Genomic DNA, 26,183 nt, shown 5'->3' on the forward strand with positions numbered 1-26,183 from the left:
AAGGAAAGAAAATACATCCACGTACTCCAGGGTGGAAATTTGCCCTTTTGTATCCATTCCATTTCTCTTGGAAGAGAATTTCATTTTCGAGTAAAGGCAATAAATTTTTGCCGCTCAGATAAGTGACTACAGAGGTTCATCATCAGGTTTTGAAGAAATAAGTCTCCTAAGAAGATGGATGATGACAAAGGGGAGTAAGGGCTGTTATCCAATCATTTGTCATAGTCTAGAACATTAAGATATATGGGTAAACCCCCTAAAAAACATGTAAAAGTTCCTTTATCCAGCAGTCAGTTGGTACATAACCACTTATCTTGTACATTCAGCCAGCATTACACGCTCTCTAAAAACTCATTTTGTTTACATCTCTGTATACACAGTACATAAGTGGTAACATCTTCTGTATTGCTGGGAAGTACTCTGAACATCAAAATGTAGCCCCACGACTGCTGAATATACAGACAGACTTCCCTGGTGCTCACATTAACTCCCTTCTCTCCGTCCTCCATCCCTGTCCAGATGTTAATATTATCTGTCTTGCCTGGTTTGCTGATGCTGTTCTGCTCTGGGCTTTCTCCAGAGACTTTTCCCTTTGCCTGCATTTCTGTGATTCCCTGTTTTATGTTAGTTTTCCTCTGGTTCTTCCCCTGTCTCAAGGCTTCAAAAACATGCTGCAGCCATTGGGTGCAATGTCAGCTAGTGAAAAATTAGATTAAACATTCATGGCTGTAGGAGTTCTTGTTAGCATATATGTATTAATTCAGCACTTCCTGCTGGTTTCCAATATGCTGGGAGGTTGCATTGCCAGGGAGGTGACTTTAAAGTCTTTCCCATCTGTAGTGGAATACATTTCACCTGCTTAAGAGCAGGTGAAATTTTGCTCTGCATACTGAGTTTCAAAGAAACCTTGCACCTTTCTTTTAACAAGCAAGTATTCCTCTCTAAACCAAGAGTGGTCAAGACCAGATTTCTGAAATACTTTCTCATCCTTCAACAGAAATCAGTGCTCAACTGCAGGGCTGACCGCTTTCTGGCAGAGCTCTTTTGCCTGCCCCGTGCTGGTTTGTCCACTTTACGATTACGACGAAGTCTGTGCCTTTGGCTGCGTTGTTCGGTGCTGTTTGCAGTTAAATGCTGGCAAGGCAGCTGAGATAGCTGATCTCAGACAATCACCTTACTGTAGGAGGTAACCTGATAGCGTGCTACAGTGAACTGCTCCTTGCTTCACTGCTTGTTGCGGGGCTGTCACACGAAGACCAGCTTGCCCCACCTGGGCTTGCCAAGCACAGAGTAGCTCAGGAACCTGAATTTCACCAGCTGAGTCTGAGAGAGCTTGGTGTCTTGCACTGAGTCCTACAAAACTCTGGGAAATCCTCCAGTGTGGCAGCTTCATTATATCTCCGTGCTGGAGTTCAAATCCAACCCTCGTGTGTTTCCCCCGGCCTGTTGTAGTACTTCACAGCCAAAAAGCTTAATCAGCTCAATGTATTCGCTTGCGTTTCTCTCTTGTAGCTAGGTCGGGAGGCTGTACTGACTGCTGATGACTCGCAGGCAGAGGATTTTTACTGTAGTTCGCTTTGACAAGGTTTTTAGATAGGAAAGTCTCAGGCTTAGTCCTCAGTGGTAGCCTATAAACCTGTGTAGAGACACAGATGTGGTGGGGACAGGTGAGGGATGCGGTGGGTATGGGAGCACGTTCTGACAGCATGACTTCAAGTGTTCGGGTGTTCGGTCCTGTGGGCATTCGGTGACCTGGCCACGACTGGGCTAGCTGCTCCTGTGGGCTCAGGAGGCATCAAACATCACATATCCATGTTTCCTGGGAAGCAAACTACATTTCTGAGTCCCAGCCGTGGAATTACAGCAGTAATAACAGCTATCATTTCTGGTGCCTCAGTGCCAAGTGTAAAGGTTTTGAGTTCTTTCTGTTACATATTCAGAGTAGTCTATTCTGCTGTTTTTTCCCTATTTGTGCCTTATCTATGGCCGAACAATTACCAGAAATGTGATGAGGCCATCGTATGCAGAAAGTCGTCCCGTTGTCTTTTTTCCCAATGACTGAGGCGTGAGTGAGCAGCGGTTATCTCAGCTGCTGATCAGTGAAACTGGAGCTAATGTACAAAGTGACCTTTTGGAAGAAAAAAAGGTTGTGCCAATATTGTAGTTGCAGTTGGAGTCAACTTTTGCACTTCAACATGTATTTAGTTGCAGGAGCTGTTACCTTACTGCCTCGCGTTGCTGTATCATTCATGATTATATCAACCAAGTTAAGAGTTGTCTGAAATTTGTCTTGTTTGTCAATTGTCAAGTTCTCATTGGCCAGGTATTATTAGCGTTACATGATGACCTTCATCATTTTAAGATTTGATTTCACCTGATCTTCATGGTTCCTCAGTTGTGTTTCCACCCAACAGCAGGTACCTCTGTTGCTGTTGAACTCAGACTCGTGTGCTCTGCACCTCTCACCAGCATTCAGTGAGCTGCACTTAAATATTTCCAAGCTGGCTAAATTCCTTCTGCCTTCTCACCTGTTTGTGCTTCATTTACTTTGAAGCTATTCCTGCATAGCTATATAATTCCCAGTTTGGTGAAGCCAGTGGGATTTTTACCTCTGGAATTAGGCCCAGTTTATAGCAGCCTGTGGGTAAGCAAAGGTTCTTTGCCAGCACTTCCCTTCTCTACATTTTTATAATGCTTATGATTCTGATGGATGGAGCACTCAATTATTTAGCATCTATCAAACGTTTGCTTGAATAAACCTAACCAAACACTAGTATTACCTTTTTTACTTTTTTCCCCAAATACATAAATTATAACTCTGCTACGTTAATCCATAAACTAAAAAATAAGCATACGCTGTTGCTTAAGCCACACTTTTAATGAAATGGGTTTTGAATCGAAATTTTAAGTATGTATGAAGACAGTAAGAAAGCATTTGCAGTGTTAGGATTTCAATAATGTATAGAATTAGCAGAGCTTTATTATATTTCTCTACCTGCATGCCCTCTGTTGAGTAAAAGTTGTAATAAATATAAGTTCAAAGGTAAAATTTTATTGCTGCGCATGAGAGGATAAAAAATAAATTAGAGTAACGTAATCGTGCTCATATATGTTATGAATTTTGAACACTGTCTATTAGAAAGTTTGTCAAAATGTGCTTAGCTTTGAAAATATAGATTAGCACTGAAGGTTTTAATATTGTTCTTCCTTATGTGCATATTCCTTGAGAATATAAGTGTAAAATATCTCCTGCTGAAAGCAATTGTCATAAAATGGCACTTTCCCATTTTAATAGCTGAATAATCAGAACAGAAATATTTTCTAAGTCGTGGAGAGGTTATTGCTTCTTTCATGCAAAGAAATTTAGTAGTAGAAAACCAAATTTTATCCAGATTTTCTCCAGTTTTCCCGTATCAGTTCTCATATTTGAAAAGTGCGTCCAAATGCTTCTTGACAGTCCTGACACTTCGGGGTGTTTAAAAAGGGAGAGGAGGGCCTCCATTTGATTCCATTTACTGATTCTGTGTTCTCCTTTAATCTAGTAGCGAAGTTAAAATAGTAGTTCTCCAACGGTAGCTGGAAAACCTGGTAGGGAATGACTGGTTGGCCCTTTGCAGTTCATACATCTCTTTTTCTGCTTTGGAGCAGCACAAATAAGGAAGAGGTCGGCATGGCAGATTTACTGGATGGTGGCTGGTGGCTTGGGTGCCTCTGAGCTTGCCGAACTCCGTTTGTCTGAAATGCCAGCTCAGCATAGTCCTGGCGTTAGCATCTCTGAGAAAACCCCAGCTTGATGAAATTTTGATATCAAAGATAATTCCTTCTCCTGTGTTTTCTCCAATTGCTGTGCAGTTACTTTGTCCTCTGTCATCTTCCTCACTTCATTTTTTTTAAGAGGGCATACTGTGAGATGACCCTAGCATGAGCAATGGTCTTTTTTCGAGATGTTTTTAATTCAGTCTTCAGGTTATAGCTTCACCGTTTGATCCAAAATGAATCAACAAGCGTAGGCATGTCCAGATCTTATTTGATTTTTAGGTGAGGGGGCCAGTGGGGGATGTAATGGCAATGGACCAGCTCCGGGTGTGCCAGCAGCTGGACTCGGCTGCTGTGGCTGAGCCCCACATGTCGGTCAGAGCTCTGAAAGGCTGCGGTGGTGGAGGTCAGTGCATCCCACCACGTGGAGGCCTGGGGACGCAGCGTTCCTGTCCTGGTGGATGCTGCTCTGCTGGCAACACCCCAGTTCCCAGCTGAGCGTGATCATGCCAGTCGGTGCTGCAAATATGCTTCATCTTGCTGCGTCAACACTCAAGTGACAGTGTTCATCTCATCAGAACAGCAGAGAAAGAGTGAACATTTTTATGGAAAATAGTTTCACCAGATGAGAAAAAAAGGAAGAGAAGCATGCTGCCTTGTCTGAGCAGGCTTCAGGCAAAGTGGCATCTCAAGCCTGCTAGGTGTAAAACATGTCACTTTTTGTGATGCACTAGCAGATCTGTTGTCACCTTTTAATTACACCACCCAAATACAAGGCCTTGTACTGCTGGGAGAACCCTCGGTGGAAACTTCTTTTTTTAATTTTTTTCCCCTTGCTGAGTGAGAAGTATACTCACAGATACCAGCTCTTAGGTTTTTATTTTGATAGCTTTGAGACAATTTAAACAAAAGGGGAAACAGTGACAGTGGGTCCTGTTCCCCTCCCTCTCACTCCCCCCAGCTATTATCAAGCTTAAATCTATGTAAACTTCCTGGAGACAGAAAATAACAGGAAACTTTTCTAAAAATACTTTCCATATTTTAGGTCATCATAAATGCTTTTGCCTTTAAATTCTTACATTGATGCCACTGTAGTTGAGCTGTAAGCAGGGTTAGGCTGTAGCGTTACAGCATTAGCAGTTACAGACAGCGGAGCAGTTTGGAGATCAAATGCCCTTTAAATGGCTCTGAAGGAATGATGCACTACTGACTGAGATGGTAGGCAGCGTTATTTATGATGTGATTAATGTTCTGCCTCGTGGGCTAAGTGGAAGCACACAGACAATAATATTAATATTGTTTCCTATGTTTAATTTCTCCCCATTTTAGGTACTAAATGATCAATCTGCGCAAAATACAATGGAAATTAATCACTCTTTTCTTCTAAAATTTATGACTTTTTAATATAAAAATGGTTCAAGCATACTCCCATTCTTCTAAAATTTACAACTTTTTAATATGAAAACGGTTCAAGTATAGGTAAGGGTGCGTCAGCCAGAAGTAACTTCATGCATGTGGAAACTGTCTTGTGCAGCTGAGATGCATATTTTGATCCTTGGCAAAAAGCCGAGTGTACACTAATATCATAGGTTTTACTCAATAACTAAAGATAATGGTTTGTGATTTGTATTGCTTTTGTCATGAACAGATTTCACTCATTCATTTAGACCCCCAACTTACTGTGTGTGTTGTCTTGTAATCTTTTAAAGCTATCTAAGAGGGCATCTTACCACCAGTCTGTTTGGAGTCCTGTGTATCAATTAGAGACAAAATTGAAAAATAAACTACTACTGTCAGTAGTACTAATAAAAGTAAAAAACAGCCTAGTATTTGGTCCTGCATGTTCTGAACATTTCCTCATGGACTGTGGAGTGAAAGCTCTGAGATGCTTTATGGGATTACACACACATGCACACTCTGCATCTGAACTAGAACACATTTTTGTGTTAACTGCTTCTAAATAAGCACTTATTTTTAAGTGGTTGGCATAAATCTAATTTTAATTTACCATTTTCATTTTCTTTTGCATTGATCCTCTTTTTGTGGAGATTCAATTTCAGACATGGAGAAAGATGTTTTTCAAAGATTCCAGATGGTATTTGCAATTATTTATTATCATTAGCATTCACTGTATCTGAAAACAAGACTTTTGCCAACTTAGATAAACCATTTCTGCTGCAGTGTTTACAATTTTTCAGTCTTATGTTGATAAAAACTCACTTTTCAGTTGATTTCTGTGACTACAAGAGTAAGAAAATGTTTTCCACAATACATGGGAAATTTCTAACTCTTATTTTTGGGAATAACAGTCAGTCATAGCCTTGATGACTATGAAGAGCCAGCAACGTACATCATTCTTAAGAATAGCATAATCAGAATAAATATCATAATAATCCATGTGTACATGGACTTTACCATGTGTACACATGTGACTTCTCTTTTTTGGGTTGCTCACTGTGTCAGATCACCATTACCGTAATTTGCTTTTTCTAATATATCTCTTATAATTATTTTTTGGGGAGTTTGAGTGTGAAAATGACACCTTCATTCTGCAGAAATGGAGTGTTTAGAAATGTCAGGTTGTGATGCCTTGGGAATAAAGTGTCACCTTCTTTTTCATAATTAGTGTCTGAATACTTCCACTAAAATTGACATGGCCCCTTGTACAGATATTTAAGATGAAGCGGACTGTATATACTATTGGAATAAACAAGTCTTTGTAACAATTGTTTTTATTCTTAAACTTTTTGAAGAATATATATTTTGTAATATTTTAACACATTCGACTTGTTTGTGTAGTTGATTTCTACAATATTTTGTGTTGATTGGCATTTTGAACAAAGCAGCACAGAGAAGAAAGCTGAAGGACACCTGCTTCAGTTACACTGGAGCACCAATTTCAACAATAAATCTTAATTGTAATCAGTCTCGATCAACCCACCTGTGTAGATTCCTTCATTTATAATTACCAGGGATAATGAAGAAAAAGAAGAAAGTATGAATAGAGGGGGGAAAAAAACAACACCGATATGGATTATGTTCAGTTCTTATTCTTTATATTTTCAGATTGCCGTGCTATGTTAATTATTAGGAACGACTACTTGAAGTTATGTGAGAATACAGCAAACTCATGTTTACTTTCAGGTGCCACGTGAGCAATTCTCTTAATTCAGGGGGGTTGTACATACAATCACAAGGTAGAATGAGGTAGAATGAATTCTTTGGCTGTTATTTCCAAGCCCAGCAGGCAAATGTGCAGCAATATTTTTAAATGACTACGTGCCTTTGTGCATGGGACAGGAAATGTATTGGAGGCAATGTGCCACATAGATAACCTCATGCAGCTCTATGCTTGTTTTTTTTTTTTTTTTTTTTTTTTTTTTTTTTTTTAAGTTTAGGACTGATAGCTATTGTAAAATACTCCATGGTGGGAATATTGCACTCCTGGGATATTCTCTGCAGTCTTGTCAGCTGCTTACTGACGTACCTCCCACCAGTGCTTGCTTTCATGGAGCTTCCTTAGGGTCACAAATCAATTTTGTTGTGTGCATTTACATAAACAAAAAGGGAAAAAACAGTTGAGAGTAAACAGTCCAAATTGCAGTGGAGGTTGTACAGGAAAGAAAAACAAATCCCCCATCTTTCCAGGCTCTTCATCTATTTCTCATAACCACTATAACAGTTATAGGGGAGTCCACCTGGATATAGCTGTAAGGGACAGGACTGTGGGCAGCAATGCAGAGATGAGGGCAAGCCTTCTGATTTTGCAGTGATTCTGTAACATGTTTACAGTCGTATTGTTTCTTTTTCAAATTTATTCTTACTCCCTCTGTTTTTTCATACTTTTTCATTTTACTTCTCTTTGTTCTTATTACCCTGAAACTTTATTGTTTTTCTTCATCGTGCATTATGCAGTTGAAAGTGTTTTTTTTTTTCTTAATCTATTGCTTTGTTTTTTATAAGTGTTTTTTAACTAAGCCTTTTGACTCAACCCCTTAATGAGTCATCTATTCTTTTTTCCCTCAGAATGATCCTTGTTGCATTAGTGCTTATTTCCTCTTTTCCATTGTGAATGGCTCTTTTTCCCTCTCTGCTTCATCGTTTTCATGATAGATCTTTACCTCCATTTGTCTCCACTGTCTTTCCATTCTCCTTTTCTGGTATGGGGCTCTGATAATAGTGATGGACCACCGCAATTCAATGTATTCCATACGCCACTGCTTTCCCTGACAAACTGACACGGCTCTTCCAAGATGTTCTTACCTATTGACTGGCGTTAGCAGAAGTCAGCCAGGAGCCAGGAACCTCTCTGAAGTGTGACTTTGCCCCCCCAGCGCAAGGCAACGTGTGTGGGAGCACGGCAGTCGCTGGGTTGTCCCAGGTACCTCTATAGCGGACAGTGCCACGTGGAGGAGAAGTCAGCGATGTTATAAGATAAACACAGTCAAAATGGTTATAAGCAATCTCCCCTATTGTTGTCATTTGATTGTTATTACTTTTAAATTTAACGTTTTCGTTAGTTGATGAGATGCCTAGGCCAAGATATTGTCAGCAGCCTGCTTTCTCTGAATGCAATTGCTGTTAGCAAAGTGGAATGCAGTCAATATGAATTCCTCTGAATTTACTACTGCCTGTTGACATCTTATTCTGTTATAGGCAAGTATTTAATCAAAGTTTATTGTCATTCTTCTCTGAGATTTAAGTGGGACATAAAATTTTACGATACATATAGTATTTTAGATGACGGCTTCATTATTTCCACTGAATAATTTGAAATGCTACAAGGAGAAATATTGATGTCAAACTAGTAATTGTCATTAAATATGCAGCATTTTTGCAGCAGTCATTTGTGCAAAAAATATTTTTTCTGAACTTGTAGGTAGCAGTGCAGAACCATCTGAAGAGCGATCTTAAAGCCTTTCCCTGCTGCAGTCTGGTCAGGGCCGGAGCTCCACGTGCGGACGAAAACCTGAAATGTTTAAGCTAATTTTTCAAATTCTCCTTTTTAAAAATGAAAACAGTATTGTGGTGTCCACTCAATTCGTTGACCTTTCCATTCCTACTGCCTAACAGGTTTTGTATTTTTGTTGCTTTACTCATCTAGTGTCCCGTGGACATTCCCCATCAGCAGTACTTCTGCTGCCAAGCCAGGAGGGACACCTGTGCTGGTGTAATTACCTGGGTCATGGGATGGGAGGATGCGGGTCACTGGGAAGAAAGAGAATATTGCTCGGGATCTGGGATTTCTGTGTCATGTAAAGTAGGCAGATGAGGTTTAATATTGAACTGAATCAGAATGAAGTGTTACAGTTTTTTCTGAACCTTGCTATGAAACACTTTTTTAAGGCTATGGAATTGGCTTCTTCTTCTAGAATGGAAAAGACAATAGGAAAAAAAAAAAAAAGAAGGGAAAATCAAGCTCTTTATTTCAAGCAGGGTTTTATGTTGTTCCTTGTTTTGTTTCTCCTCTTGGGGAGAATTGCATTTGCTTTTAAGATGAACCAAAAATTCCATTCACTAATGTATTTCTCCATGTAGTTTCTTTGTGAAATTACCTTCTTAAGTGATTCAAGTAAGAGACCTGTGCATTAGGTAATTTCATTAACAAATATATTTGCTAAAATGCTGTGCTTGTCTTTTCTTTCATAATTATTAAACCCTGACTGTGGAAGACAAGGGATTCAATCTTTACTATATTGAGACTATTATCTGTTGAACGGCTGTGGTGATCATGGCTAGCACGAATCAATTAACAGCTGTAGCTCATAAAGCGCAGGCACAAGTTCCGTTTTACAGCTAGTGCTTTCCCCATGCGGTTTTATTAGCAGAGGTTGGCTGTGGTTTCCACGTGGATAGAAGGCGTTTCCCAAAGCTCACCCCCGTCCGAGTCCCACTGAACTTCTACCTGCGTGTCCTCAGCATTAGGTTGAAGCTCTTCGGTTGCTCAGTCATCATCCTCACCGGTCCTCCCGTTGCATCTGAGTAACAGCTGGGGCTTTGTGCTGCTCAGTATTACGGCAGGAAAAAATGCTCTTTGGAGTAAGCATGGTTCCTTGAGACTAATTCTGGGCACTTTGCCAATGTCAAGGGAGAGGAATAAAGATGAAATGAGCAAGTAAGTAATACCTGAAGAGAGGCAATGAAGACTGTGTCAGTAACCCCTGGGGTAGGATAGTTTGGATGGGTTGGATCCATTCCAAGCTGATTAGAGGACTCCACAAAACCTAAGAACCCTTTTTTCTTTCTTTTTCTTTTTTTCCTTTTTTTCCTTTTTTTTTTTTTGTCCTTTTGCCTTGGCTGGTTATCTTTACTGGTGAACAGTGCTCTAAGTTTATTACAACTTCACAGAAATTTGTGGGCAAGAACCAGTTTCCTGTTGGAGAACTGTTGTGGGCTCTGAATGGGAAAGACCAGGTACCTGAAGAACTACTGCCGTGCTCTGAACTGCCACTGAGTTTAATTCCTGGTTATTACAAGAATAACTTCACTGCAGTGTCATCCTTTCTCATCTGAAGAACTGAATAGGGAGCAAATTTGCAGTTGTCATTGTCAGTGCTGTCTCTTCCCCTGTTTTTCCTGAAGGACGAGTGACTCACAAAAACTGGCATCCCTGTCTGCCACCCCACAGCTCTCTATGGCTGATTTCAGAAGCTTCATCTCGAGATCTAAACACATACTCGGAGGGGAACTTGTATTGCGTTTAGATAATTTAGGTGCTTAAAGCCTTATTTAGCAGAGAGAGAAATCTTCCTGTGGAAAGATTATTCAGAAGATCTGCAATAAGAATTACACCTTCAAGGTACTGGGTGGACAATTTGGAAGCTCTGGGGAAGTTAATATTCCCTGTAAATCTGTGCCGATGCATAAAGCACATTTCAGATGCATCCTGTTTGAGCAGTTTTCATGGAACATGAGAGGTATTATTTTCTTTTGCAATATATGGTAGGCTTCTGAAAAGTCTCTGCTGGGCAGATGGTACAGAAGAATGGTATACCTCTACATTAATATCAGCCAGTAATTAAACCTGAGCACAGCAAGTAGAGCTATAAAGTAAATCAAACTGAGTCTTGAATTATACCTTCATGCACTTGTTGGTAAGCTCTTTATAACAAAACTCAAATATTCATTTCATCGCTGAGGAACCATGAATTGCAGCCTCTGGTTGCAGTGGTGCTGTTGCTGTCACTTGTTATAAATCAGATGTGAAAAGAAATCACAGAGGGAAGTGGAAAGTAGATTTTGCTCCTTTGCCTCACTTTCCCACAGGGTGGTTGCTCCAAAATCTGTGGAATGGGAATTGGGGTATGTAAGTGCATGCTTCTACCTAGGCTCATGGGTGGAAGAAGCCATCCCACAGGAGACCTGAATGTTTTGAACCATCTTCCAAGTGGAGTGCTGGGTGCTTGGAGATGATCTTTGTAAAGTCATAAAGGCAACGGTGTAAGGACTTCTGCTTTCAGCAAGCAGGACTGTCTGTAACGCTTATGTCTCTGGCACAATCCAATATTTGGAAAAAATTGGGTCAAGTCCAGAATTCAATGAACTCCATGGAATTCCCTTGCCATAAAACCCATGGATAATGAAGATAACTTGTACAGAGGGAGGGAAGGGATGCGTGCTTGTAGGACCAATGTCTATGACAACTCCCCGGGCCATGATCCATCTCATCCCTGTCATTGACTGCATGCTTCCCTGTGAACGTAAGTGAAGGGAGAGTAGGATGGATGTTTTACAGTACTTCACCAAAGCTTATAATCTCTTGATTTCACTGTACCAATGACTCCTAAAATCAGGTCTGCCCAGAATGCCCTCATGTTATTGCGGCTATACAGACAAGCTGTCAAAATGTTAGCAGGGCTTTTGACACTATGATGACTCAAGGGGACTGCTGGAATAAGCCTTCAGGCTTATGTTGTATTTATTTATTTATTTATTGCACTGTTTTTCTCCGAGGATAGTTCTCAGCATTATGTGAGCATCCAAAGCAGCGGTGGTGATAACAGGCTAGTTGAAGCAAATGATTGATTAAGCACGGTTTGCACGGGATGCCAAATGCAGTACCAAAATAGGCTCGCATTGCTCAGGACTTGGGACTGTCTGCAAAGGGGGTGTTGGTTTTAATTTTGTTGTTCAGCGGACTTGCAACAAATAGTACTAAAATGATTGGGCTTATCAAGCCCTTCCTGATGAGCACAGGCAATTGCAAGGAAAAGGACTACAAAATATTTTAAAACATATTTTGCAGTCTGATTGCCTGCTAGGTTCTCTGTTACTTCTTGTAATATGCTTGGAAAGTTTTATTTGTGCCTTGAGGGAGATGAGCCTGTCTTCATTTAGGGATGCAACTGCAGATAATACGACGGCGCTATTGACAGTTTTATGCAGTCTTGCTAGCAGCCTCCTTCTCTTATTTACTCACCCGTACATGTATTGTCTTGCAAAAGCAATACAGATTTCTATCCTCCTGGTTATAATTGCATCTTGGGCTACCTCATTACAGACCCTGTCCCTCTAGAGTGAGGTGAAAGAGCCAGTGTTACTCTGCTGTTGCCATTATAAATTTAACATTTTTTTTCCTACATATAATTGAGCTTGGATAGTCATTATGTTTTGTCATAGATCTATAATTAAAGAAACCTCGAAGGAGAGCTTTGTAGCTATTATAAGGGCAAAAGAGGTAGCATTCAATGTGAGCTTGTTGTTTATAAACAGGAAGATTTGAGCCTCCTGAAATTTTGGATTTTAACTGAAAATTCATGAGGGTCCAGAAACGCTAAGCAAGAGAACAGTGTAGCAAAGTCAACTGTATCCGTTCGTTTGAATTATGTTTATTAAACATTGGGTGTAATTCAGTACCATAAGAGATACGTTTTGTGAATTTTTATCAGTTATGATGTCCTTGTAAAGTCTATGTAATTAATAAAATTACTGGACATTGTTATTTTGAAAGTAGAATTCTATTTTATTTTACTTTTTAAAGCAAGAATCCCATGTGTTGTATGCCACATTACATCCCTCTTGCACGCTTTGTTCTGCTTCTCCTTCTGCCAGCTCTTCTTTTGGTTGGTAGGCTTTTCCCCGCCACCCCCAATGTCCTGCCTTGTAGAAGGGGATTTTGGAAAGATGTATGCTTCTGGTCCTGGTCCCTTAGTTCATCCCCACTGAAAGTATTTCTTCCTTAGATGGGGTTGGTACAATAGAGCCATTATGTTGGATCTCTTGGTTTTTGTGTGAAAAGCACACAGAAGTGGTATGTGGTTAGTTCTAGTGAGGTGACAGAACAATGACCAAAACACCTATCAGGTACTTTGTCCTGCAGGAAGAAGAAAACTGTCGTCTGTGGGGGACCTGTGTAAAATTTATATTGCAGAAAATAGGTTCTGTAGTTGGAGTTTGCTGGAAAATACGGGGCTTCTGATGATAATTGATATTACAGCTTTTTATTGATTATCACATTCCTCAAGCTTGTGTGCTTTATAAAGTGGAGTGTAGTCACAAAGTTACACATAAAGCTTAAAACACACTGTTTTTTTTCTCTGAAGAAATAATTTAGATGGTTGTTCAAATATTATACTTTCAAGCCTGAAGCTGAATCCTGCACTCTTTTGTGGTATATTCCTCTACCGTCAGGCAGACATTTGATATAAAGACAGTCTGTTCGATACAGACCATTGATATTAAAGCAAGTCGAACTTCCCTCTTTTTGTTCTGTTTGCTCTAGGTGAAGAAGTACCCCATCACCTTTGCTCAGAGTATCCACGTCCTGAAGTCATGGCTTGTGAAATCCCTTGTGCAACAGACTGTGTGATCAGCGAGTGGTCCCAGTGGTCCCCGTGCTCCCATTCATGCTCCAGTAAAAATGCCGAGGGCAGTCAAAGCAGGAGTAGGTCCATCTTGGCCCTTCCAGCAGAGGGTAAGTGGTAAATATTTTGGATTAACCACTGTTTGTTTAATGAACTGGCTTGTGTTCCTCAGCCAAACTATTTAGATCAAAACTAATCCCAATACTGAAGCAACGAGAAATAACACGTCTTGTCTGTACTTCAAGCCTAGCAACTAACAGATGATCTTTATAGGCTTAATACATGTGTTACTTAGTGAAATTCTGTCATAGTTCAAAATTATTTGCTTTAGCCTATGAATTATTGTATATTTTAGGGCCAGATCTGTGTGTGAATTTATTTCAGGAGAGCTACGTCCTATGCTAATGAAAGCGCAGCATGACATAATCTTACCATGCAAGTGTTTTCATATCAAAACATATTAGTATCAATTTAAAAGAGAACAGTGAGCTGTATAACATGGAAATAGAAAAGGATCTATTTCTTTTATTAATGCAGACCTAAAAAGTATTGGTCTTCCTATTTTTCTACTGAAATAAGTAAACAGCTCTTGATGAATATACATAATCTCTGTTGGATCTTTGCGGACTCATCACGTACCTGGATTTTAATGTACCAACATCACAGTGATATGATTTCTACACAAACTATGTCTTACTAGAATTATAATCTTCTAACTACAGTCACACATACAACAATTCATTTACGTGTTGGTTTATTTCAAAGGATTTGAATAATATCACACTGAGCGCATAAAAATTCATAAAACATGAACAGGTCTAACAGACTAAAGCCTTGTTGACACAACAGAAAATATCCACCATTGTCAGCACTATGTGCAGTTAATCCAGCAGCAAAACACTTCAGATGCAAATCTAGTCTAGGACAAGCTCTGTTAAGTGCTGTTTCCTAAATTATCATTAAAACCACCCACTGTTTCTGGGGCAATGTTAAGGACTTGATCCTGCAAACCCTTGCTCATATGAATGGTCTGTACTCACATAAACATCCTTATAAGCACTTGCAAAGAAAATTGGGACCCTTCAGGATGAAAACTGCTATGTAATTGTTGATTGAATGATAATAACTACTACCAAAAAAGTCTATGAGTTAAAGAATAATTAAAATGAAAAATAAAGTTGGCTTCATATTTTCCGTAGTGAGAACGAAATGCAAATGAGAGACTAGCATGGAATTATAAAAGTAGAACAAAGGCTGAACTATTGCTAGGGTTGAAGAAATGAATCCTAGAAGTCCATAAGCTCAGTGATCTCAAGAATATGTAGTCTGAACCACACTAAGCTAAAAATGGCATGCTTTGAACTGAATATTTCAAGCCTCTTAGAAAGGAATAATTAATAAAACCAAATACTCCAACTTTTTCTAAACATCTTTAGCAAAGCATAAAATGTTTTACCATGCAGAGTCATACAGCTGATCAGAATTTGGGGAGGCTGAAGTAGAAATGGATTTAATACTGTTTTCATTTAATACCAAGGTAATGTTATGTTTTCTGACTCTGTCATATCCAGCCCATAGGTGAGCCACCAACTTCTGTTGAGCTCTGCTAACCATTGCAGATCATATTTCTTTTGTCCTCTGTCAGCTGAGACAATGTTGGGCTTGGCTGTGCTCTCAGGACTTTTGGATGCCATCTTGCAGGGTGACCTCGGTTCAAACCCTTTGGTCACTTTCTCCAAGCCGTTCACAAAATCCCATTATATGAAACCAGGAGGCAGATGATGAAACTAGAAGAGGTTGCTTTAAAATCAAGTTTTAAAAGCTATTTCTTAGCACAGAAAACTTCTGCAACTCGGTGCAAAAGGCGAGTGTGGAGGCAGCGAGTCTCAGCAGATTTAAAATGGATTAGAGGAACTGATGAACAACAGGTCCATAAAAGGTCCATAAATGTCTTCTAAATGGGCTAGACAGGGGTGTGCTGTCCTGCTTTCCTTGCACAAAAGTTGTGAATAAGCTGCAGAAAGTGGCCAGGCTCTTGTGCTTTTGCTGAACAGCATCTCCAGCTGCCACTTCGGCAGGCAGACTGCTAGGCTGAATGAACCATCAGGCATTACTTACGTTCTGAAATTAAAACTCCCTTATTACTCTTGCTGGTTTAAGAGTTCTTCCTTACTGTGGGTATTTGGAGAAAAGAGCATATCATTTTTCCCTGGGAAGCCCAAATTTTAGGTTAGATTTTTTCTCCCTGTCTAATGGACCAGATATTTTGCCATTTGCTTTTTATTGTCATTTTATTATTATTTTTTTTTTTTATTTTTTGGAAGTGTGCTCAAATACACAAGAGCATATCCAGTCTGCAGTTTTCCTGCCAAGCAGAAGTTTTTCAGGAAAGTAAGATACCCAGGGGCATTTTCCACTCTACCATTGTGCTAAACCTTTCAGAGACCGAACATGATGTGGAACAGTCCATGCTCATGAAAAGAAGAAAAAGAGGACAGTAATGTGGTGTAATTATCCAAATCAGCGTGCTAAGAAATTTCTATCCCTATCTTTGCTGTGTTATTGTGGCTGTTTGGGGTCATAACTCATTTGAGAAGGCTCAGTCCTGCAAGGTGATCAGCATCCCTTTGAGGAGCTATATGCCTTCATCTCCTGTTGATTTTAGTAGGGCATAAAGGTGCTCTGAGCCTCGTGATATCTGGCCCCAACAATTCAGGTCTTTCAGAAACCTGTAGCTTTAATTTTGATGCCCTTTTGCTGTGTCATAAGTTGCCAGTTTCAGCCTCCTGGAAGAGAATGGTTTTGATTTTAGTCATTTTTACTTCTTTCTTCCTAAAATGACAATGCTTACTGTTACAATTTCACTGCATTACTCTCTAGCTTTTGAGCTATGAACATCTGCAGCTTTTATGGAATAAATTCAGGCTGCTGGCTGGAGCGTTAAGGCTTCTGGGGAGACTGTTCATACTCCTGTACTTTGTGGATTTATTACAAGTTGTTGACAAAGTGCAGTATCTTAGCAAAATCTTTGGACACGAATTTGGAGGATGCTGCCTCAGATAAGAAAAGAAAAGGCTTCAGACTCAAAGTCTGTCTTTCAAGTTTTTTTCCCACTTGATTTGCAGATGTGGGTATCAGTTGGTATTAACAAATCTCCATAAGTATGGGTTAGCATCCTGTACAACTCTGGGTATAGTACAAGTATTACTAAGAGATATCCCTCCTTGGGAAATGAGCAAGGAGTATGAGCATAAAAATAATGCTTAATTTGTCTTTAAAGCTAATTGCATGTTTGCTGAGTGATACTGCCATTTAAATGGAATCAACTTGGCTGTGCGTAGGAGTATCAATAAGGTAACTCAAAAATATGCTTTGCCTATTTCTGTTTCCATTATGTGTTGGAACACAATTTTATGCAAGGCTAGTTTAATGGGGAAACAATATTTTAGAAAGTTGTTATTGCAGCCATAAAGGTCAACAGCTTTATTTAAGCTTTATTTATTTATTTATTTTTAAATGGGAAAAAAAAAAAAGTTAAGCGAACCTATCACATTTATTTTTTTCCATGACTTCCTTTTGCCACATGTCATAAGGTAAAATATTGTGTTCTTTTGACACTTTCCAGGTGGAAAAGCTTGTCCTCCTGACCGAGTCCTGCAGGAGCATCGTGCCTGCAATGATCACCCGTGTGTGCATTTCTACTGGGAAACGTCTCCCTGGAGCTCTTGCTCTGAGGATGCCCTGGTTGCGCTGAATGCGACCTTCAGTTGGAGTGGAGAAGCCACTTGTGGAGTGGGCACACAGACAAGGAAAGTCTCCTGCATGAAGAGCAGTTCCGGCCATGTTACACCTAAAAGGTATTCATTAGCAATATACCTTTGTCTGTATAACTCAAGCGATGATTTGTAGTTACGGTACATTAAGTATAAAAGCGTTTTCAGCTAGAATCATCAGCTTTAATAATAATTTTATTTCTGGACTAATTCTCCAGCTACTATTCCATCACTACTATGTAGAGGTTACTAATAGGTAACAAAAATGAATAGCTATCTCATTTTCAATTTTTATGTGTAAATCCCCCCTCAAAAGCATGATTTTAGTGCCATCAATTTTTATTTTTATTTATTTTTTGGCTATTATTCTAATTCACATTTTTTTTTGCAAATGTTTTTTTCTCAAGGACAGGTGTGAAGAAAATACCAAGTGCATCCAGATATAACATTCACGAATGCATTACTAACAATGCTCTAATGAAATAATAAAAAAATAGTTTGCATTATATTTACACCATGAGAGAGAAATATGTGATATATATATAATTCGGTTGATTTATATAACTTCTGTGATGTGCTACCAAGACACCAATATTATGTATTCTGAAGTACAAATATTCTGATTTTTGCTTTGCTTTTAGTAAATGAGGAAAATAAGCAGCACAGATGTTTTCCCTAATATCAAAAAATCAAGACGCTGCTAATTATTTTTTCCGCTGATAATGAGTCTAGAGACTTACAACTGAGTTTCATTTCTTATTGTAGCTCTCAAAACAATTCTGTTGGTATAAGCAGACTGCGTTGATTTCAGTAAAGTTAATTAAAATTCTTGAGGTTAATGGGATTAATTAAATAAAAGGGAAGAAATCTAGTACTCATTTATATCTCAAATCTATTGATATGCTGCAACTTTGTCTAATTAAACATATTGTTTATAGAGCTACGTAACATCTAAAATAGTTGTTTGCCCCCTCCAATTTGAGATAGTCTAAGGGGAAATGGAACTGAAGGAGGAAGTAAGTAGTCACATGAAGTGTCTGAAGGGAAAAAAATCATACCAAAAGAAAAGATTTGTGTACTGGAGCTTTCAGAAATGGGCTGTCCTTGGCTTTGGGGTGGTAGCTTCCACACCGCAGCATTCCTTGTGTGATGGAAGTAGCTGTACCAGAGAGGACTTCTGAGTCCCTAAAAGAGCTTCTTACTGATTTTTTTTCTTTTTTTTCTGCCTCTCTGTGTGTTGTTTTTATAGAGATAGCTGCCTTACAAATGAAAACCTTAGACATCGTAAGAAAGATGGTTCTAAATCAAGGGATAAAACCGATACAAACTCGGTGTTTCTGAATTAAAGCAGTATCTGGTTACTCTCCAGGAGGGTCTGGATGGGTCTGGTGCTGGACAGTCCTCCTTGGTGAGGGCACAAGCACTGGTTGCATGCACTGCCCTTAGAACAGGTGCCTGGGGTGAGGGACTCTGTGGGGAACCCAAGCCCTTTGTACCGAAATTGCAAATTGAGGATTACTGAACCAGAGCAAGATATTCTGCTGACATAGTTTATGTTTGAGTTGATGAAAACTGACCTAAAGTAATGTTGCAGTTAAAACTGCTGCAGCGAACCTCTACCGTTATGTGACTTCAGAAATGGGATGTATTATGTAAATTAATAGCCTTTGTGTGTTGGCATGCTGATTTTTTTTGTATTCTGCATTTTTCCTGATTTCTTGAAGAAAAATTACACTGTATTTGAAGAAGGTGCAAGGCACAGAAAGATGAATAAAACTAGAATTACTGCAAAAATATGTTTCAACACCTTACTAACCAGAAACAGAATAGAGATAACAGAATTCTGCCCTCTAGAATAGTCATGCTTAATGAGTACAAATGCCTCTCTATATTTATCTTCTTTTAAATTTTACCTTTCAGCATTTTATTACCATCTCAGTAACAGAATCACGACTTCAAAGTTTTTTTTTTTCTTTGCTATCTTGGCTTAGTGGCACGTTCCTCTTTCAAATGTGATCATTTTGGGTTGCATGTGTTCCTAAGTATTTTTGAGTGGTCTTTCTACAAGAAATTGATAAAAATTAGAAAAGGGTAATGCCCTTTCTGACCACCTACTCGAGGAGCATGATATGCTCGTTTCCAGAAAATTGTCCCTTTTCCACCCTTCTAGTTTTTAAATATTAATTGTCTGTGTCTGAATCCTTTACTAGAATACATGTTACATATTATTCATTTAGGAGTTAAAAATCAAGAAAAGAAAAACAACACAGTTTTTTTTCCCATCCTATGCTGCACAACTTTCCAAATAGCAACCAAGGCCTCAGTCCTGCAGGCTCCTACTGCGTATTGGGAAGGGGGCACAAAGATGGCTTTAAGCTGCTTTTGTATTTCCTAGCAGCTTGAAAGATGAGGAATATCACATCAGTCTTTACACACAGTTGTGAGTGGTTTGAAGGTTGTTGTATGTTGTGTTAACCAGGACTGCCTCATAAACATAACTACGCATTTTCTTCGGCAATAAATATATCTGTGTTGCTTCAGTGAGCATTGTATTTTAGGCATCATAGGCAGTGTTACGTTTACTCTGCAGTCATCAGACCAAACAACGTTATTTAAAATCTGTGCAAGTGTGCTGAGTTCAGTTTGGTAGCATGAGGGTGAAGGGGAATAAACGTGAGGCTTGCTGTGAGTGGGAGTGATATCTTTGGTATGGCAGTATGCTTGCAACCCTGTGAGAATCGTATGAGATGAATGTTTTCCTACAGATTTGCTGTTTATTGATGGCATGATATCTTTGCATTTGAACTGATAGATGTCCAGATTCCACCAGACCTGAGACTGTGCGACCATGTCTCCTCCTCTGCAAGAAGGACTGCATCGTTACACCATTCAGTGAGTGGAGTCGCTGCCCAACAGCATGTCAACCTGGTAAGCCTTTAGAAAGAACATTTTGGGCAAACTGTTACATCCATGGCCATGGGGAATGGAATGACACAGGGGGCAAGGACTTGAGGAGTACCCAGACATATGATGTCTGCCTTCACCTCAGAGTTACTACTGAGGCTTTAGCAGCTCCCTGGTCTGCAGGATTTCTTCTCAGTTGTGTTTTCAGACAGCAGAAGCTGCTAACAAGTCTTGAGCATCTCAGGCAGAGGCAGGTGGCTGCCAGTGTGGATAATGCCGAACTGGGAAATGCAAACACCAGTGGGCAGGGATACACAAGTGGGTGGAGAGACAGAAAAGATCTGCAGAGATGCAAACCCTTCTTTTTCCCACTGTGCACTTCCCATCACCTTGTGGATGCCTACAAGAGGGACATAATGGAATTTAAGATTTGACATCCTGAGCACTAAGGGAGAACTCCTTCAAAGACAAAAGACCCCAGTGTTGTATGGATATTTGAGGAATTGCTTCATTATATGAAATTGGTTTCTCCTGACCAATCCAGAGGAACGCACAGGGCTGTGCAAACAACTCTGTGTTTTTTCAAGTACCATATGTTTCTTTGATCTAGTTGGTTAGCTTTTGTATGCTAGGTGTTTAGCAAAGTTACTTTATAATGATCTACGGCTGTTTTTTTGTGGCAAATATATGTGTTTCATTAATTGTTCAGATGAAAGTCTTCTTAGTTACCAGAGTATTTCCTTCTTCTTGGCAGCTTCCTTGCCCTTCAAAGATTCTCAGTGGATGCTCTAGCATAGTCCTTGTTAGATTTTACGGGAAAATGAGTTGCTTTCTAAAACAGTGAATCCTGTTTTAATTAGCAATTTATTTTTAGACTTTAAATGAGCTGCCTATGAAGAAGTAGAATAAATTACCTGGCAAATTACTTTGTTTATTAAATAATAGTCTACAATTAAAATGAGAAGAAATTAATTATTTAACCTTCTTGGCAGTGTTATCATTTTAATATAATTCTAAATTAAAACTTCTTAGATGGGGGAGTTTGCTTTCTGCTAGATCCATTATTGATATGGCTGCATTGCAAGATTTTTTTTTTTTTTTTAATTTGCATTGCACAATTAAAACCTCAACATGATAATGAAATTTGGAAACTGCTATACGTATGTGAGTTGTTTGGGGTTTTGTTGTTTATAGAAAAGTTGTATTTAATGAAAACAATATACAGATGGTGAATTACTAAGCACATCAAGCTGGAGCAGGTATTGCTTGGCAGATTTAAAATTAAATGTGTACCAGCATAAGATCAGAGCTTAGACAAACATGCAGTCACTAAATCAGGTTTACACAGAACTTTACCAGTTAAGCTGTTTGTAGTTTATCCGAGAAAATGCATCCAACTTTGCTATTTAACAGTAGAAAAGATGACATTTTCCCTACATTTAAATGTCATCAGACAACAGGCTGTCTTCTGGCAATGGATTATCTCATACCTTAGAAGTGTAGACAGCAGTGAACTTAGGGCAATAACAGATGGATGGACAACATAATTCACAAAAGAAGTGCAATTGAATCAAAACACCTGTTGGTGAGGCAGAATGGAGAGGTTGTTGCAGGTTATTGATTCTCTGCCATTTCAGATACTTAAAGGTGACAACTGTCTACCACAGTCTCATATAATATATCTTTTTTAATGGGTCTTTGAGGATGAATTGAAACAAGAATCAAAGACTCCACATGGAGGTTTCAGAAAATTAAATGGTTTGAATGAACAGCATGTAGATCTTCTTGCATACTGGATGGTCAAGGTGCCTGGTGAGGTATCTGCTCTCAGCATGGGTGATGTGCTCTCTGGTCTGCCAGCATAGATTTAAAATGAGATTAAAATGAAACAAAACTCACAATAAACATTTTTTTTCATCTCCCTCCTGAAAATAGATGGTATCTATAAGTAACTTTCCTCTTCTGGACATTGGTTGTCCAGGGTGAAGGTTAACAATTTCATTGTTGCTTAATCCTCTAAACAAGTTTACATGAAATGTTAGGCCATATCTATCAAATTTATTTCTATGACTTAAAACTTATTTGAAATGAGGTAGAGTGAAAGTGGACAAAATGTATGGCTTGCCTCAGTAATAAATTCCAGTGACCTTTAGCTTGTGTCAGACAGTTTTTGTCAAGGATCTGCCACTGTCAGTTCTCATAAATACTCAACCAGAGTTGGTCAAACTTAGGCTTATGCTTTCAAAAAATCTTATCCGCACAACAATACTGGAGACAGATCTGATTTTGGCAACTAAAATCTTGGAGGGTCTGTCCCTATTATTTGTGTACATGAAGACTGGTGCCGACAAGTCTGTCCCCTTCCCTCCAGTCAGGAGCAAAAAGGATGAAGCTGAATGCTTCCTGTAAAAGCTGGGGCAGCAATTCCATCAAGAGAAAGCCAGACCTTAGAGTAGTGATCAAGAAGTTTGTCCCTCATCTGACAGTGGGAATCAACCTCTCCAAGCCCTGAGCAGTGTGCCAGGGAAGCCGTGGGGGTCAAATGGAGAAGAGGTAAAGATGCGATAGCAAAGGAGGAATTAAAAGAATGGACTGATAGGAGGAGTCATATGAGTCTTTGTGTAAGGTGAAGAGACCGGAGGTGGTGGGGCAGGAAGATGGGAATAGAAACAGAGGTAAGACACCCCCAAAACTGTCAAACACCATTATCTGAATTGCAGAGTCAAGGACATAAAAGTTGATTGTTTTCAGATCCTGGGGCTTGATTTGTCAGGAGGGCAAACAGTCATAACCTTACTTGAAATCAGCTGAAGTTTGGCTTTAAATGTACAGTCCTACATAATGTTAATACTTTGGAAAATCAAGCTGTAACAATCTTAAATGAGATATAAAAATTGCGTTCAGTAACGTTTGTAAAGAAAGCTATAGAAAAGCCAATGAGGAAATTCAATTTTGAAAATGGGGTTTGAGTAATGTGCAATAAATGTTGAGGATAATTTAGTTTCTTGAGGTAAAGAAAATTACTGTGGGAAGCTCATTTGGATTTGGTACTGATTAATCGGAAGGAAATGGCTAAGATTCTAATGGTGATAGACAATTTGAATTAAAGTCATCACAAAGAAATAGAGTTCATGATTCTTCAGAGAAGGGAAAACTAGCAATATCAGCAGGACAGCTTTAAAAAAAGACAAACTTCAACAAACTCAGCAAACTGCCTGCTACACCTTTGCAGAACATGTTCTATGCAGACAAGAATGTGGAAGGTCTGGAAGCTACCAAGAAAGACCAAGGTCTCGAGTCCAACTGTACTCTACCACTTTCTATCCTGAAACTATTACAATAGCTAGTAGGAGCAGTAGCACAGGGGAACAAGGTGTGCATAAGCCTGTATAAGACTTGTGTGTTCAAGCTTTAACCTGTGAAGAGAAAACATCTGTTTTTATCTCTCCTCATCATCAGAATTGTTCAGAATCTTGATACTTTTTTGATCAGCAAATTGTTGGGCAAAAATTAGAAACAAACATATAACTGAATGTGAATTTAAAGGAATGCCCAAAAGCATAGTACCTAAATCAAGAATGCAGATTAAGTTATAGAAGCATATTAGGTTACAAAATAGATTGGATAACAGAAATGGATTAGAAGTAAGTAGAAGCCAAATGAAATACATATCCATTACTTACTGAGAAATGAGGGAAACACAGAACAGGGAATGTGCAATGCTGCTGTTGTTTCCTGTCTGCAGCTAGGAGAGGAATGGACTAAAGAATAAATATTTCAAGAATAAATATTTCAAGTTGTTTCCCTGTCAGTAGGGCTGTATGAATAGAGAAAGAAGTAATAGGTAATGTCAGAGTATCTGGCTACTATCTTCTGGGTGAGAAATTGCTAAGTCCTAGAGAAATAAATAAAACACAAGTAATTCCCCAACCTCCCACCCCAAGCAAACAAGCAAAACAAACAAAAACAGCAACAAAAGAAAGCTCAAGGAAATCAAGGAAATTATAGATTACTCATCCTAACTTCATTATGTGGAAAAAACACAAGAATTAGTTGTTACTTGAGATGTGAACATCTTAAGAATAAGATTATGATAAACTGGCCAGTATAGATTTGTTGAGAACAAATAATGCCCAGTAAATGTAATCTCTTCTGACACCATTCCTGCACTAACTAAGGGAAGTGGTAGATTTTTGACACATGAAACTTTTATCAGAAAGCTGAAGAACAGTGATTCGAATTAAATCACTGTAAATGGGTATTCAGCTGGTTGAAAAATGTCTCAGTGAAGATCACTGTGAAAAAAGTCTGCCTCCCTCTCCTTTACCATCCCCCGTTGGCTATCCTGCTACGATCCCCCAAGCTGCCTTCTTTCTGTGTTGAGCAGTCCCAGTCTCTTCCTGTGTGTCAGACACTTCAGTCTCTGCATCATCTTTGTGGCTGTTCACTGAACTCTCTCCAGTATATCCACGTCCTTCCTACCCTCTGGAGTCCAGAACTGGACACAGCACCCAGATGGCTCACCAGTGCTCAGCAGAAGAAAAGGATCCATTGACCTGCTGGCAGTGCAGCCCAGGATGCTGTCACCCTTTGCAGCAAGCGCACGTAGCTGCCTCATCATTAATGTGTCTGTCAGGACACCTAGCTCCTTCTCTGCAAAGCTGCTTCTAATCAGTTGGTTGACAGATACCACTCCTCAGGATCAAACTGGAACATGAGCCAAGGAGAGTTCAACAGAAAACTGCTCTTGTCCCAGTTCTATTTGCTATTTGTCTGAACAACTCATCTGTCTGAGTAATAGCATTAGTGGATGGTGCTGAGCTGAAGGAGGTAGCAAATAAAATATATTAAGTGATACTGAAATCTTTGAGAAATTTTTCAAAATATGACTTGGGAAGGAAAAATCAATTGCACGAAGACAGAATGGGAAGTAAAGACATCAGTACTGTCTCAGGCAACTCTAGAGATACTACAGACTACAAAACAAATGAAAGTCAACAGTTTGAAATGCTATAACTCGTATTGGGCTTGTTAAATGCAATGGACGTGTGTGTATACCTCCGAAGGTCTTGGTATGCTGTGCACTGGTGAGGCTGCAGGTGGGATTCCTTGAGCATTTCCATTGTAGGAAAGGGATCAGTGAGAGATGACTGAAGAGTACCTATGAAGAACTGGGTTTGCTTTGTTTAGAGAAGACTTGGGGTGGATACAAGTCCCATAACATTTCATGGAGACTATTTATTCATCCGACAATAGGAATAACATATGTCTAGTGCACAGAAGATTAAAAAGGTTTGGCTTAATTTAAAAGAGGGATGACTTGTATTCAATTTTAAGGAAAGGTTCTCCACAAGTAGTGGGCCTGTCATCTGAAAGGAGACTGTAGGAAGTTGTAGGGCTGCTTTGGGTGGTGGCTATGAAAGAACTAGGAGGGGGATTGCCCTGGGTGTGCTTATCCTGCCTCAGGGTAGGGTACTGGGGTGAGCAACATTTGGTGCCTCCTGCCAAGCCCCTCTGTGGTGATTGCACAGTGATAGCACAAGTCTAAGTGAAGACTTGTATAACTGATTTTTTGGAGCCAAACATTTTCACTGGACCTGTACTTGCACTTTGTGTCCACCATGTGATGTTTCTCTTCTGCTCTAAAGCACTGTAGTGTTGCTGCAGAAGCTTTGTCCTCATTTTGGGCTCAAAAATAATTCCCATATAATTGGGTTAATTTACAGACTACTGTACTACAGACTACAGACTACTCTTGGACAAGTCTGATGAAGTCCATTATCATAAGACAGGTTTTCCTGGTCTGGAACGTTTAAGTTCTATTGAGACCCCTTTTCAGTTGCTGGCATACACAGCAGTTACACCAGATCTCAGATACTATGTCCCACTTATGCAGTCAAGGATTGTGTTTGTTTTAGCTGTCAGGTCACACTGGTGTAAATCCTTG

The 26,183-nt window shown here is 39.4% G+C and overlaps 1 protein-coding gene across 3 annotated transcripts in view; it reads left to right on the forward strand.

The window, feature by feature from the left end:
* Positions 1-26,183, forward strand: part of THSD7B (thrombospondin type 1 domain containing 7B) — a 309,975-nt gene that overhangs the window by 150,488 nt on the left and 133,304 nt on the right. For all 3 annotated transcript variants that reach the window (XM_035331980.1, XM_035331981.1, XM_035331983.1), the window contains exons 9-11: positions 13,478-13,669; positions 17,185-17,416; positions 20,145-20,260. In XM_035331980.1, the coding sequence (XP_035187871.1) occupies positions 13,478-13,669; positions 17,185-17,416; positions 20,145-20,260 (540 nt within the window). The remainder of the gene's footprint in view (positions 1-13,477; positions 13,670-17,184; positions 17,417-20,144; positions 20,261-26,183) is intronic.

This window comes from Oxyura jamaicensis, chromosome 7 (genome assembly GCF_011077185.1).
Source record: "Oxyura jamaicensis isolate SHBP4307 breed ruddy duck chromosome 7, BPBGC_Ojam_1.0, whole genome shotgun sequence".
Lineage (NCBI taxonomy): Eukaryota > Metazoa > Chordata > Aves > Anseriformes > Anatidae > Oxyura > Oxyura jamaicensis.